Genomic DNA, 16,805 nt, shown 5'->3' with positions numbered 1-16,805 from the left:
CTGAACCTTAATAGGAAGCTAAGGATTCTATGGGGTGGTGAGAAAGGAGAGCATTTCAGAAATAGATCAACTATTAACCCACTGAGGAAAATAAGTTGTGCTTTGTAGAAATGATCCAGCAAGTATAACATCATTAGTTGAAATCAAAATAATTTAAAGTTATAAAGTTGTTATAAGTGGCAGTTTACAATATGCGCCCTGAGCTAGACAAAATGTTGAGAAATAAAGAATTCTCCCTTCACAATAGAACTGCCTTCACCATTTTCTCAGTAGCAACACCAATGGATTTGACTTGCCAAGATGGGTCTTTCTGAGATGTTGGGACGTTCTGCATTTAGTTATATCTTTTGCTCCAAAAGCCAACAGAGGCCAGGAAAGGATCTGGAGAAGGGAAAGATTAATGCATATCGGCCTTTGGCAGAACGTCAGTGCAGATGAAGAGTTAGTTCTTTCCTCGTGCCAGGAAACTCTGGCCAAAAAAACACCCAAAAAAATGCTTTTTTGACCTTCAGCAAAACACTAATCGTTTGTCCGCTTCAATTACTATTGATATCCCCATCCTCAAATAATGAGTGTAAGGGGTATCATGTTTTATGTTCTACATATTTATAAGGTTCCTGACAGTTTACCTTCTTGGGAGACTTTAATGGTTTCTGTCACGTTATTCTTTTGCATCAGGCCCAGAAGAATTTTGACCCAGTACAAATTGAGCAGGAGATGCAGGCCAAGCTACCACTGTGGAAACTGCTTCAATTCCCTCTGCCTCCTTTGTGGAATAACACCAAACGTCTGGCTACAATTCATGAGCTCATGCACTATTGTACTAATGGTGAATAAATGCTTTCATTTTTAGTTTGTACGTATTTGTTCATGGTTGTATGTATGTATATGCCATGAGATTGCATCTTTTTTTTTTCAAAAAATTGTTTTTATTTTGAACTTATATTCATTTGTTCGTGTGTGTATGTGTGTGTATGTGTGTGTGTGTGTGTGTGTGTGTGTGTGTGATGGGATTACCCCCCTCCTCTCTCTCTCTCTCTCTCTCTCTCTTTTTCTCCATATATATGTGTGTGTGTGTGTGTATATGTATTTGTATATATACATTATATTTGTATGTACACAATACATAGAATATATATGCATGTATGTATATATACAATATACATAATTTAATATATTAATGTAGAATGTTTACCAATTTAATATATAATATATATCATATATACATAAATAATTTATATGTGCATATACATATATATACATATATAAAATTTCATTGGTGAAAAGAGTTTTCTGAGTCTGAAACAGGAAGCTTATGCTGAATTTCTAGGGGTTTTTTTTTTCATTTTGAATAGTTGTGAAGTTCCAAGCAGTGTGTTATCAGTGACAGTATTCTACTCAACTAAATCAGTCCCCAAAGTTTTCTCTGGGCCAAAGGCATGGAATATGAATTACCATTTATCATTTAATTCCCTTCTATCAGTAATTGGAAAATCTCATATGGATAAGCTGCCTTTCAAAGGGAAAGCATTCTCCCCTGTCTGACAGTGAACCGCGGGAAGGAAGTGTAGGAAATAGCCAAAATGGAAAAACAGAGAGGTCAGGAACTCAGGGCGGGGTTGAACTAATCTCAAGTCTCTTCTGACTTGGCCGTTCTTGGATTCTTCAGTTTGACCCCTTACAAAAGTATGCTCCCTACCTCATCTGGGCCTTGACTTATGCTTGGAAATCTTGTTATTTACTCATGTTAAATCCATAGAGTATTTCCCGCAACAACCTCCATCCAAAATTTCTCCATGTCTCTCAGGGTTTTTGACACTAAAAATCAATCAATGAGCACTTATTACACACCTACTGTGTACCAGGCACTCATCACCTTTTACCTGAACTATTGTAATAATTTTGCTGATTCTCTTTGTAGCTTACAAAGTGATCTTCCTAAAGAACGGATCTGACTGTCACTCCCCTGCTCACTAAAATCCCCTGGCTCCCTATTACCTCTAAGATAAAATGCAAACTGTTTGACCTTTAAAGCCCATCATAAATGCTTTCCAATCTTATTACACCTTATTTATCTTCACATACTATACAGCTAAGAAAACACTAGCTTTCTTGCCATTCTACACATAAAATCTGACAGGCACTCCCTCCTCCCTGGAATGCCTGTCTTCCTCACTGCTTTCTCTTAAAATCCTCATCCTATATGAAGAAGAATTGATGAATGAAGGATGCTACCTTCTAAATGAAGCCTTTTCTGACTACCACCCCACCCCCCCCCAGGTGCCAATGCCTTTTTTTCAAAATTACATATATACATGTCATGTCTCCATTTATCTTCTGGAGGGCAGGAAATATTTTACATTTGCCTCCATATGCCCAGAGCCTAGTGTAGGTCCTGGCACATATTAAGGACTTAATAAATGCTTGTTGACTGATTGATTGAATGAATGAATGAATGATTAATCGGAGACCTAAATACACAAGTAAGAAATTCCTTGCCCTAGAAGAGCTTACACATTGCCCTGCCACTCATACTTTTAGAAGGACATATTTATGATTTTACAGAGGTAAATAAGATCATGTACTATGTGTTTCTGCATCTATCCTCTTTACCCCCAAATGCCTCAGTTTCTCCACTAATCATTTCTTCTTTTACTGGAGCCTAAGATTAAGGACTAGAAACTACCTTACACTTTTCCTCTTTCTACTTAAGTCTTAACCTTCCTCCATGGCCTAGCTAAAATTCTACCTCTCCATTTACATTTCACTGCTGATTCTGGCCCACAATGATTCCTTACTCTGAACTTCCAATAGATTTGATCTCTTTACCACATATTTCACACTTAACATTTTATGGTTAGGTATCCTACTACACTGGTGCATTGTCCCTCCAGATAGGTTTTACTTCTTTGTATACACCAAAGAGGGCAGCTAGATGGTGGCCTGGAATCAGGAAGACTTGAGTTCAAATATGACCTCAGACACTTACCAGTTATGCGAGCAACTGGGCAAGTAACTTAATGCTGTTTGCCTCAGTATCTTATCTGTGAAATGAACTAGAGAAGGAAATGGCAAACTACTCCAGCATCTTTGCCAAGAAAACCCCGAATGGCATCACAAAGAGTCAGACAGGACTCAACAACACCCAACAAAGCCTAGAATATCTGAATGGCCCAGTAAATGTGTTTTCTTGATTGTCTTACATATATATGTATTTTTATATATGTGTGTGTATGTATATATATACACATATATGTGTATATACATACATACATACACACATGTATGTATTGAGTAACCATTAGGTTGACAGTATTATGTTAAGCTCAAAGATGACTTAGAACATAGAAGAGTCATTGTTCATGCCCTCAGTGAACTTATTATGTAGGTTTTAATAAAGATCTATAAATTATTATGACTCGTGAATGTGTTATAGCTTTTAAAAGTAAAAATCCTTATTATTTGATATTGCCAACTGCAAGTGATGTTTTTCTTGCCTTTCATAAACGTATTAATCAGCAATTATGTACAAAACAGTGCGATTAGTGTCACAAGGGATAGATAAGACCCAGTCACTACCCTCATTGAGCTTAAAGTCTACTCAAGACAGTCACACACTTCCCCCTTTTGAAAGTAAGCTCCTACAGGGCATGCCTCATTTTTGTTGAGTCTTTATATGCCTAACGACTTACAGCTTTTTATCTCTTCTTTTTCATCATTATCCTCCTCTCTCCATCCATAGTTTCACTGACAGTGAAGAACCTTCCTCTAAAATGCAGCTGGGTACCTCCTTTGAGGTTTTTGAGAACTGCTTAGAGCACTGAGAGGCTAAGTTAGAGCTGCCTGGAGCCACCCAATCAGTCAGACGTGGCCTTGAACCCAGGTTTTCCCTACTCCTTTAACCACTGAGCTGAGCTGCCTGACTCATTAAGTACCATAGGCACTTGATGTTTGTTGAAATGAATTGAATTGGATTGAAATAGTCTTTGAGAGTTCCTAGGTGGCAAAAAGTTCTTCACTGAAATCATCCAGTAACAACACTCTTTTGAACTAAGCTAGACTGGTCTAAGAAATAGACATAGAATCCCTTATCAGAGCAATACTTGAAGTCCCTTTTAGTGTGATAGTATCTGTAAGAGCCTGTGCTCCGCAGGACCAGCCTTTGAGAACTCAAGTTGTCTCCGTGCCACAGTTATAGTCTGTAGGCCTTTAATGGCATCCTAATGCAGAATTTCAGGAAAAAAAAAAAAAGGACCAACATGGCTCTCTCCTCCAAACTGTACAGGAAAAGAAATCTTCTCTAAAGCATTCCCACCAAGGTAGCTATTGATCCTTTGCTTAAAGACTCCCAGGGAAGGAGAATCCTATTTCTCTCTCCCTCTAAATTTTTGGACAGGTTTAATTGTTCAAAAATCTTTCCCTACATCAAGCCTAAATTGACTTCCTCGAAGTTTCTGTGCGTTGCACCTTCCACTGCCCCCTAAGATCAGCAGAACAAATCTTATCTCTTTTACACATGGCATGCCCATCCTTCTTCCCACCCATGCCTTCTCTCTCTTTAAAAAAGAAAAAAATTTGATTTCTCTATTAAATAAATTAGCTTTATTTTAAATTTTTATTTTTGTTACAGTTAACTAAAATCTTTTTTTCTCAGGAAAATTTCAAATCCAGCCTTAGTGTAGCTGCATGACTAAACAAGTCACTTAACCTCTATCTGCCTCCATTTTGTCAGCCGTAAAATGGGATAATAATAGTACCTGCCTCCCAGAGCTGTTGTGAGGATCAAATGAGACAATAATGATGAAGCACGTAGCACAGTGCCCAGCATATAGAAGCACTTTATAAATGTTTATTTCTTTCCTTCTCCTTCACAGGCTCCCCCCATTGAAAAAGAAAGAAAAGAAAGGTGTTGCTATCCTATATACAAAGCGATAGGTGTTTCATTCTGAGCCTTGTTTCTATCACCATGGATGAGTAGTATACTTCATCATCATTCCTCTGAGCTCATTCCCCACCTTCTCTTCACCATAATAATGTCCCCAGTTCCTTCACCCAGTCTTCACAGGAATAAATCTGTTAATGAACTAGCATTTATTAAGTGGCTACCATGTGCCCGGCACCGTTCTAGGTGATTGGGATACAGAGACAAAAATTAAACTATCTTTGCACTCAAAGAGACATTCTTTCACATGAATTTTAGGTCCCTTACCATTTTACTGCACTGTTCTGAACATTCTCCAAGTCACAGGCACTTAATGTCCTTCCTAAAATATGGTGCCCAGAAATGGACACAGTATTCCATGTGTGGTCTAATCAATTCCTAATACAGTGACACTATTACCTTCCTATTTCTGGAAATTATTTGTCTCTTAATGTAGCCCAAGATTACATTCACTTTTTTTACTTCTATCTCCTGCTACTAATTCATGTTGGCCTGATGACATATAGCCCTTTCCCCCTCTGTCTCACAGATATTTTTCAAATAAACACTCACATGCCTTCCCTGTCTTGCATTTGTGAAGTTTTTTTTTCTTCAACTCATGTAAGAGTTAAATATGTATCTTTGTTAAATTCTATCCTATTTGTCCCAGTATTCAAGCCTATCAAGATTTCTTCAGATCCCGACTGTCCTCTGGTATATGAGCTATCTCTCTCAAATTTTTATATAATCTGTAAATCTGATAACTATGTCATCTATCCCTTTATCTAAGTCATTGATAACAACATTAATAGTATAGAGACAAGCACAAATCCCTAGGGCCCTCTACTAGAGAACTCTTTCCAAGGTGAAATTTAACCACTAGTGATGACTCGTGGGGTCCAATCTTTAAACCAGTGTTCAGTCCAATTAATTGTGCCATGATCTATATGGCAACTCTCTAACTTTCCTATAAGAACCGCATGACCTTATCATGTGTTTTGCTGAACTCTAGGCAAACAATATCTATAGTATTCTCTTGATCTAACATTTTGATAACCATACCAAAAAGAAAATTCTGAAATTATTTGTTCCTGATGAAGCTATATTGGTTCTTTTTTATCACTATTTCTTTTCCGAAGTTCATTGATTCCTTAATGATACATTCTAAAAAAAAAAAAAAAAAAAACTAGGGCAGTTAGGTGTCTCAGTGGATAGAGTGCCTGGAAATTAGGAAGACATCCCCCTCTGGGGAGGGATAGACCCCAGATAGGCCCCAGTTTCCAGCTGTATTACCCTGGTCAAGTCATTTAACCCTGTTTGCCTCCATTCCTCATCTATAAAAAGAGCTGGAGGAGGAAATGGCAAACCACTCCAGTACCTCTGCCAAGAAAACCCCAAATGGAGTCACAAAGAGTCAGAAATGACTGAATCAACTGAAATAATGATGATGAAAATATTTTCCCCCAGAAATCAAAGCCAAGTTCTCTTTCAGATCCTGTTCTTTTGCCTTTTTAGAGAGAGGAGAATTGAGATACCTGCTGTTGCATAGCTTTGAGGCACTCCTCTCATTCTCCATAACCTTTTTAATCTAACCAACTCCATCACATTCTGAGCTTCATTCCATCTACCCTTCTTTCAGCTTCATGTCATGCCTTTGTATTTATCTCTGCTCCCTAACCTGGCTTTCATCATCTAGACATTTCTCTTTAAACCCTAAGTTGGATTAGAGAGTTCCCTGTGCGTGCACATCACTCCCTCATACCTTTCCTACTCATTAGATTTGTTTTCCTTTGTATCTTCAGAATTTCATTCTTGAAAACTACTCACTCCTCGTAGGCTAACTTCTTTTGTAAAATTCCAGTTTCTTCTGAAAGGAGAATGACACTAATAAATAAAATAAGAATCACAGGCTTTTAGAGTTAAGAAAAATCTTGGCAATCTTAGGATCCAACTCCTTCATTTTACAGACAAGGAAACAGATAGGATGACAGCCTTTAGAGAAGACACATCATAGTATTTCATTGATATTCTTTTAATGGTATCTAAGTGATTTGAGGGTGGGGGGTAGAGGAAAAAAATGAACATTTTTAAAAGACCAACTATGTGCTGGGCACTATGTGAAGTGTTTTACAAACATCTCATTTAATCTTCACAGCAACCCTGAGAGGAAGGTGCTGTCATCCCTATCTTATAGTTGAGTAGACTGAAGCAGAACAAGGTTAGGTGATTTGTCCAAGGTCACACAGCTAGTAAGAATCTGAGGTCAAATTTAAGTGTTTCAGTCTCTAGGCCCTGAGTTCTATCCCCTCTGACATCTAGGTGCAAAATAGTGAACTTGGAGTCAAGCCTGAGTTTAAATCTTGCCTTAGACACTTTCAAGCTGTGTGACCCTAGGTAAGTCCCTTAACCTCCCTTTTACTTCAGTTTCCTCATCTGTAAGATGGGGATGATAATAGCACTTACCTCCCAGTATTTGGGAAAGGATCAAATAATATAGAAGATATATTTGTAAAGCACTTCACAAATGTTAAAGTGCTATACAAATGTTAGCTTGTAGTAGTAGTAGTAGTAGTAGTAGTAGTAGTAGTAGTAGTAGTAGTAGTAGTAATAGTAGTAGTACCTAAAGTTTTTTCATTTGTCAGGTAGTTTGGAGGCAAGATATTGACAGAATAAATGCTGATTAATACAGATAGCTCCTTGATTATCAGATATTTGGGGCAGGATTTTTAACATTCACAAACTTTGAAAAAAAATTCCTCTTATCGGTTTGAGACCCTGAGTTTAAAGTTGCCGATGCCAATTGATTGTGCCTTCAAAAAAATTCTCATTACCCTTTGCTCCCTTGACCCTTTCCTCCCAAGGTATATTTCACTGTCTTCTCCTTTGCCTTTGGTTGGGTTAATAAAGGTGACCTTCATCTCCCACATGACTTTGACTCTGTTACAGAACTCCTGAGCTGGAATGAAGTAGAAAGAGCCTTCAAAGTCTTTACTTTTGAATGTCTGAAATTAACTGAAGTAGATGATGTTGGACGACTGAAGCCTTCCAGAACTGATGCTGGATCTGATTCTGAAGTGTTTTATATCCCATGGGATAATCCTGCCAGATTTGCTAAGCAGATAAGACAGCAACAACTTATGAAAAGGAGTACAGAGGAAAAGATGACCACATCAGCATCAGGTAACATTTCATCAAAAGAACGAAAATCATTCTTGATTTTTATCATTGATATTTTTTCCCAGTGTTGGATGTCATGAGCATCGTGCATTTAACTTAGCATCAAGACGCTTGAGTTTGAATCTTTCCATTTGCTAAATAGATGACCATGGAGAATCCACATGGTATCTCTGACCCTTAGTCTCTTCATCTGTAAAATCGGGAAAATAACATTTGCACTATTGTTTCTCATTTGCTTATATTAATAACAAATCACATTTAGATAGCACTTTAAGATGTGCAAAGTGCATTATGTCGATCATCTCATTTGACCCTCACAACAACACTGTAAAGTGGGTGCAAAGGTGTGTGGGTAAATATTTAATAGCTGGTTCTCAAAATAACAATAATAACACCAGGACATATTTTTCAGCTTAATCTGCATTATTAGCATTTTCCCCACACTTTCTTAAGTGCGAACAATCAAAAAACCAACAAATCAAACCCTGGTTTATAGTGTTTCTGATTTCTGCAGTGTAATCGTTCACACTATAAATTTAACAGTTTGCTCTTGGGTCAGTGCCCCTCCAGGTAGATGGCATTTATCATCCCCACTTTACAGATGAGAGAATTGAATTTCCCAGAAGTTGAGTGACTTGACCATGGTCACAGAGTTAGGAAGGGACTATTCCTGATGCTAAATCTGTATTCCTATCCACTCTTCCATAAGGAAGCATTTTTGTAAACGTTTAAGTACTATCTAAATGTGAGCTGTTATGACGTCTCATGATTTGTGTTTCTATTGGATAAAATCACCTCTAGAAAACAAATTGAAGTTTTCCCAAGAAGACCGGTTAAAGAACACAACAGACATGGCGGACCTTAAGCAAACCGAGGAAATTAAGAAGACAGCATCAGATCTCTCTCCCACCCAAAAGCCAGCCGATATGAACACTGTGAAAACAACTGAGGAAAATATGAATGCATCTCAGCCTGAAAATAAACAACAATTAGAACAGGAGCCTGACATCAAGCAGCAGATGAAATCAAAATCCACAGGTAAATAAACCCAGGGCACGGGAAGTTTCATTAAAACCTATAGGTAAGTCTTGATGTTTAGAGCTAGTTTTATGAATTGTCAAACCATAAGCCTGAGAAAGACTTCAGAGATTATCAACACCCAACTCCTTCTGAAGCATGAACCTGATTCCTAATACATGATAAAGGTATGACCCTCATCAGTTCTTTCCTTGGGTAATTCCAGTAATGGAAAACTTAGTAGCTGAAAAGGCAAACTAAAGATCATTCATATATAGAGACAAAATCTCCCTTATCAAAACTTCTGTTCGTTGCTCCTAGTTCTCCCCTCTGGTGTTGAACAGAGTAAGTATAATGCCACTTCCATATGACTGTTCTTCAAATATTGAAAGAATGAAGATCCCATCCTTATGTCTTCTCTTTTCCAGGCTCAAGAGCATTGGTATCAAAGATGTAGGCTCAAATCATTTCTCTGCCACATACTCCGCATGTGGCCTTGATTTCATTTTCTCATCTGTGAATTGGAGACTATATTTTCCCTGCCTGTTTTATACAGTAACAAGGAAGATGTTAAACTGGAAAAAATCACACTTATGTGAGCTGTCATCTTCATTTTAAATCCCCTCACTAGTATTAATACTCTCTTAAATGTAAGAGAGTTGTTGCAATAGGAAACAATACAAACTATTCAAGTTACAAAAGTAAGATGTTCAGTGAAAACAGACATGTATCATGAAGAAGGGAACATGCATTTATTAAGTGTTTACTATGTGCCAAGCATTGTGCCAAGCGTTTTACAAATATCTTATTTGATCCTCACGGAAACTCTGGGAGGTAGGTATTAGCTCTATTTTACAGATGGGAAAACTAATACAAACAGAGGTTTAGTGACTTGCCCAGGGTCAAAAGCTAAGAAATATTGGAGGCCATATTTGAGCTCATGTCTTCCTAACTCCAAGCTCAGCACTCTATCCACTCTATCAACTAGCCTTCTCATTATTAGAGTATAGAAATGCAGTCTACTCACTATTATTGAATTTATGAATCAGGAAATTCTTCCTCTTTAGGGCACACTTAGTAGAATGAAATGATAATAGATAAATGAGAATCTATTTCTGAAAAGAAATGCTTAGGGGTATATCCTAAACATCCCACATCCTTAGAGGTAGATTAATAAAGACTCAATTCTCCTTCTTATACTTTCTCTATCTACGTGAAGAATTCAGTGCTACACAATTAGAGCAATGGCCCTGAGAGCTTTAAGATACCCAACCGTCACTGAACAATTCAACTCTCTTCAATGTGTTATACTTAGTGAGGTAGAAAAATAAAAATCATACACATTAGGATGATTTTCAATAGCAAAAACTATTAGCTGAAACAAAGAAACAAACAAAAAACTGTTTGCTAGTTAACCCTGCATGAACTAGATCATTCAATTAGCCAGAACACCTCATTCTTTATGCACCATGATTGATAAAGCCTTCCTTCTCTGCAGTGACAGCAATGAGAAAATACATTTACTGGAGAAACTTCTGCCTAACAGAGAAGTGAAGTCAAGCTCTGGCTATTCAAGGTTTTCCCAGTATGTTGTGTCCTACTAAACATGAGCCCCACTTGTTCCCTGGTGCTCACATTTTGAACCAGGGTTTTTGTCTCCTTCTTTCAGGTCCCGACAACCTACTTAGTTCTGAAAAATAGTCATTCAGAAAACCAGTAACTGTCACCAGGGTTATAGAATAGAATTTCTACAAAGACAGGGAATGTGTATGATCTTGAGTGGTGGAGGCCAATGAGAACTGAGCAGCTTTTTTTGTCTTTGATTCTGTTCAGAGAATGATTTTGAAGTCTTATACCAAAGAAGTAGTGTGGTATAATGGATAGAGTTCTGGTGTTAAAGCCAGGCAGTCTTGGGTACAAGTGCTTCCTTTGACTTTGTGACCCTGGACAAATAAATCATTTAACTTGTAAGTACCTTGGGCAACTCTTTGAGATGCAGAGATGGTGCCAACCTACATTGGTTTGGGGAAAAAAAGCATTTCCTTGTTGGAGAACCTCATAGCTTCTTTCAGACTCATATCTCACCTTTGTACTTGTGTACATGTTCTATCTCATTACCATGTTGATTCCTTCACAGCAAAGACTTCTTAAGTTTGTATATGCCTAGCACGGTGCTTTGTGCAAAGAGGAACCTAATGAATAATTTTTTAAATGAGTTACATACAGATCTCCTTCCCTTTTGACCTTTAGGTTCTTTAGAATATTATATAACACTAGATCTTTCAGGGAACAGAGTGATGTGTGACCCTTTTGAGGAATGATGATTATAGATAAATGTGGCTCCAGAGTCAATGTAGCTGATCTTGTAGTTATAGCTAGAAGATTTCCCAACAGAAAAAAAGAGCTTAGATTAGTACTATAGTAGTAGTACTATAAGAGGACAAGACCACAAAGGACTTTTATGAAGGGGAAAAACCATTTGGGATTGTAAAGTATTTGGGAGTTAGATAGGTCTTCTTGAGTCCCTTCTAGACAAGAAAGGGGACCAGATCTATGACTCTTTGGGAATAAGACAGCCAACAAACATTTATAAAGCACTAACTGTGTTGTTGGAACTGTGTAAAGAGCTGAGGACAGACACTAAGAAAAATACAAACATGGTCCTTGACCTTGAGGAGCTTACCTCCTAATGGAGGAGACAAAATGCAAATAGCCATGTACATATAAGATATGGGAAGGGTAGAGCAAAGATGATCCCAGAGGGATGTAGTGGGAGGTTGTATCCCAATGCAGATAACTCAGTAAGAGGCTATTGTGAGAGTCTGGTCAAGAGATGATAAGGACCTGACCCATATCATAAGTCAAGACTATGTAAATGGAGAGAGGAGGGACAGATCCAAGAGATATCGGGAAAACACATCAGTAAGACTTAACAACTGATTGGATACAAAGAATGAGAGAGAGGAAAGAGACAAGGTTGTGACTTTGGGAGGATAATGTATGCATCCATAGAAATGGAGAAGTTTGGAACATAACGAAGTCCATTTTTGAAATGCTGGATTTGAGACTGGAGATGTTTACCAGTTAATAATATAGGAATGAAGTTCAAGAGGAGAGACAGAGATAGAGAGGAATTCAACCCATTGGAGCTGTAGCTGATGAAATCAGCAAGGGAGAGAGCCTAGACAAAAGTAAAGGAGACCCAGGACAAGACTTTAAGGTAAATCCACACTTAATACACAGAGTAAGATGATCTAGCAAACAAGGCTGAGAAGGGATTAAAACAGCTAAGAATAAAATCAGAAAAAGACTAGTGATTCAGAAGCCAAGAAAAGGAGAGAGTGTCCAGGAGAGTCAGTAGTATCAGAAATTTCAGAGAGGTAAAAAAATGAGGACTAAGAAAAACGGTCATTGTAGATAAATGAAAAATCATCATCCTAGTAGGCTCAGCTGTGTGGAGGAGTTAGAAGCCAGATTGTCAACGGCTAAGGAATGAGGAAAAGAAAAGCAAGTTTAGGCCATGAGAGAAAATAATTTTTATTTTGTTTTCCTAAGAATTTGTCATGAAAGGGGAAAGAGATGTAGTAAAACAGATTAACAAACAAAGAAATTATTGGGACAACAGCAGAGTCAAATGAAGGTTTATTAAAGATAGAAGAGACCTAGGCATATTTGTAGGTGATGCGGTAAAGCAATCTCTCTCTCTCTCAGTCTCTCTCTCTCTCTCTCTCTCTCTAAATGACCCTCTCCCAAATGATACCTCTGCTGTGGTCCTAAATATATGATTTCATTGGGTTGAGTCCTAGGGAGAGTGTAGCCTCTAATGTGAGAAGTTAGACTTCCCTTTCTCACACTCTTTAGTTCATTGTAGCCTGCCCTAGTGTCCTGGGAATATTTGCTTGAAGCTTAAGCTTTCTGCTCATGTCCAGAGTCTGCCCAAAAAGGGGGAAGTGGGTGGGAAATTTAGTAAAAACAAAAAAAAAATGTGTCAAGGTAGGATGTGAATCAGGTGTCTCTAGGACGGATCACTCCCAGGCTTTCTCCTTGACTATACCTGTAACTTGGATGAAATGGGAGTCAACAATCCTCTCCCTTTTGGTACTGTGGGGGGCCATTTGATCTGATCATCTGTCCTGCCATTGCATCCCTAAGTCTTCCACATTTACCAACTGCCCTTCAGGCCCTAGACACTATTATCTGGGCTTTCTCAGCTGCCGAGATGATGCACCGTTAGAACATCAGGGCCTTTCCATCTGCCTTGCAACTGATTCTTTTTAACATGTTGTCTTCCAAAATTAGTGTGGGTTCCTTAAGAGCTTGTATTTGTTTTTCTGTTTGCATTCCCAGTACTTAGGCACAGTGGTTAGCACATAATAGGAAGGAAGGTAATAGACATTTATGAAGCACCTTTTAAGTGCTTTACAACCCTGGGAGGTAGGAACTGTTAGATCCCCATTTCACAGTTGAAGAAACTAAGGCAGGCAGAAGTGAAGTGACTTGACCAGAGTCACACAGCTGAGAAATATCTGAGGTCATATTTGAACTCAGGTCTTATCTCCAGCTCCAGGGCTCTATCCACTGTGCTATGTCTCTGCCTCTAGTAAACATAATAAGCTCTAAAAAATGCTCGTTCGTTCATTCATAGAGTTAGAGCTAAAGGGATATTGAAGGTCATGTAGCCCAATTCTTTCATTTTACAAATGAGAAAACTGAGACCAAGTGAGTTTAATTGGCTTAGCCAGGGTCACACAAATAATTATCTTCAGAGGTTGGATCTAAACCCAGATCCTCTGGTTACAGAGCCAATTATCTTTCAGAATATTCATAAATATGCACTTGACAGAAACAAACTTAATTGCCATTCATAACTTCCAATATACTCTCCTAGGAGGTTGATGCTTAAACCTCATATAAACAGAAGACATTTTTCAAGATTGCTAAGTGGACATTTTGTGTTTCGATTCAGTTCTACGTTGTCTCTCTCACAATAAAATGTCCTTTTGTTAGCGACCATCTTCTCCAAGAGCAGTAGTTCCCAGGGACTCCTCGCCACCAAAGTGTGCACAGTAACTAAACCTCTCAAACTCACCAGGCAGTCTCCAAACCTAGACATGGTCCCTTCAGGATCTGTATTCATTCCGTTATGATCAGGAAAGAGCAAACACCAGAGACATATGGAAGGATCAAGCCACATCCTGCTGCCATCTAGAAAGTTTGAAAACAGTGAAATTTTTCTTGGCAACTGCTAAATCCCCTTCCTCAGACAACTGTTGCCACCTGGTGGCCTAACCAGGTGACTGGGTATCACTGAAGCCTCTGATTGACAGCAGATTGGTCCCACAGTAGGTCACTTCATTTGTCAGTGCTGAAGTGTTCCTTAATATCCTGAATCTATGGCTTAGAGATAGCTCAGTGCAATTAAGATATTTGAAAGATACGATAGATTTGAGGGACAGTTCATCCTTTGAGTTTTGCTCTAGCTGTTTAGTGAATTAAAAAATTGCTTTTTTAAACTGTCCATCATAGATTTTTACCATTCCTAAATTCCATTGGCTACAACGGCAGAAATTTTTAAAAATAATTTTCTAATGAACAAATTAACAATATCAATCAATAAAAGCAAAACAAAATGAAAAATTAAATCTCTAGGATTCAAATTAATTATATTCAAAGAAAAATAAGTTTTAAGAAAAAAAATTTTGTGTCCCCTTCCGATATTTTTTCTGTCTTAAAAGTTTCTTTTTTAAATAAAAGCATATTACAACAGATTTAGAGTTGAAAGAGATGTTAACAGCACGTGTTGTACAACCTTCTCATTTTACTGCTGAGGAAACTGAGACCCAGAGAAGTAAAGTAATCTACTCAAGATCACACAAGTGGTAAATAGCAGACCGATATTTTTCCAGAGTCCTTTGGCTCCAAATCCAGCATCATTTCAGGTGCACAGAACTGCCTTCCCAATCAAGCTGGTCATCAAGTGATGAAATTTTTGGACCCAGAAACATTGTATCTGTAACACATTTGTAAAAATGTGTATATGCATACACACTTATAAGTATAGTGCTACATATAATGAGTCTGTGCACATTGTATATATGATATTTGTATATTATACATATATTAATACACTATATTATATATATACATATATGTATATATACATATATATACTACTATTCAGTTTAAAACTTCACTAAGACTTTTGGGTCGCCCAGTGTATATATAGTACATATATTACTATATAAAATATTTTGCAGTGGTATCTGCAAAGTGCCTTCATCACAACAATACTCTGAAATAGGTAGTATCTGTATTACTATCATCCCCATTTTATGGATAAGAACTAGAGACCAAGTGATCTGTTCATGTTCAGGTAGCCATTAAATGTCTTAGGTGGGATGTGAACCCAGATCTCTTGACTTCAAGTCCAACATTCTGTCCATTACATGACAGACGTCTTCCTCTTTTTGTTATCTCTGAGATAAAGTAGACTAGGAAAGCTAGTTTTTCCTCCATATGGATGGGAATGAATTCATTTCTTGATATGTGAAAACTACCATTTCACACTGTTAAGAACTTAGGCCTCTGAAAGAAGAAATCAGAGAGAAAGGAAAGCCTCTTTTTCAATTTCCCATTAAATAATGGATTCAGAATGGTTTTGGGGTACACTTTCTTCTCACAAAATGACTAGCAAACAATTTTCAAAACATATTTTGTTAAAGATAGAGGATTTTTGTCTTCCCTTTAGATTCTGAGACTCAGGAGGGGAGTATCAAATCTCCTAGAAATCTGGCAAACCACAGAACAGATGAATTTTTATTCCACAAATTTCATGTCAATTGCTCCAAGGGCTCATGGGACATTGAGGTCTATTTAAAGTTGTAGTTGGATTGACTTTTTTCTTGGTTGGATGGATTTACATATACAGCAAACTGAATTTTGTTTTATAGCATTGACCTGAGTCAAAATGGAACCTCACCAGCTCAAGAAAGAAAAAAAAAGTTAGAGCTTAGTTAATAAAAGTTCGGGGATGTTATGGTTTCCAGAGAAGAAAAAAAGTTGGCACACACTTGACAGTTGTAACCATCAACTCCCTTAGAAAGCCTAAGTGTGGTCCTCTATGGTAACAAAGGGAATATTTAATCATTGTACATTAGACCCATTCTCTCTTTAGACTCTTTTCCCCCTATCTATATGTGGGCACCAGGGCTCTAAGGAAAACTGGCACCTCCTCTCCAGGTTTAATGTGAAACATCTACTTATTTTAACTGGTGGATGATAACATGGGGCCCACTGGGGCCAAGGTCACAATTTTTTCTTCACCTGGATTAGTTAATTTTGCTTTGTTTCGTGGTCATGGCTCACATACCTTGTACCTTTCAGCTTTCTTATAAATGCACAGTCTTTGAGGAAGGAGAATAGAGTTTCCAAACTACAGACTGGTGGGCTTGACCTCAATTCTAGCAAAATCTTGGAAGAAAGGATCAATAACATTATAATGAACATCTCATATAGGAAACAGAAAACACAAATGATGAGGATAGGAAGTAAACCTGCACTTTCTTTGACAAAAGGAACTCTTCTTAAGGAGAAAATTCCCTCTATCAATGCAGGGAGGCACTTTTACTTCGATTTATGGCTTTAAAGAGTTGACCAGGAGCACAGGTGGCACTAGAACCCTCATCTTCCT

The 16,805-nt window shown here is 37.8% G+C and overlaps 1 protein-coding gene across 5 annotated transcripts in view; it reads left to right on the top strand.

The window, feature by feature from the left end:
- Positions 1-16,805, top strand: part of SPAG17 (sperm associated antigen 17) — a 258,218-nt gene that overhangs the window by 122,672 nt on the left and 118,741 nt on the right. For all 5 annotated transcript variants that reach the window (XM_072644500.1, XM_072644502.1, XM_072644501.1 and 2 more), the window contains exons 13-15: positions 679-829; positions 7,868-8,101; positions 8,900-9,136. In XM_072644500.1, the coding sequence (XP_072500601.1) occupies positions 679-829; positions 7,868-8,101; positions 8,900-9,136 (622 nt within the window). The remainder of the gene's footprint in view (positions 1-678; positions 830-7,867; positions 8,102-8,899; positions 9,137-16,805) is intronic.

The sequence above is a fragment of the Notamacropus eugenii genome, chromosome 2 (genome assembly GCF_028372415.1).
Source record: "Notamacropus eugenii isolate mMacEug1 chromosome 2, mMacEug1.pri_v2, whole genome shotgun sequence".
Classification (NCBI taxonomy): Eukaryota; Metazoa; Chordata; class Mammalia; order Diprotodontia; family Macropodidae; genus Notamacropus; species Notamacropus eugenii.
Note: the sequence above shows the minus strand (reverse complement) of the source record. Positions and strands in the feature narration are given on the sequence as shown.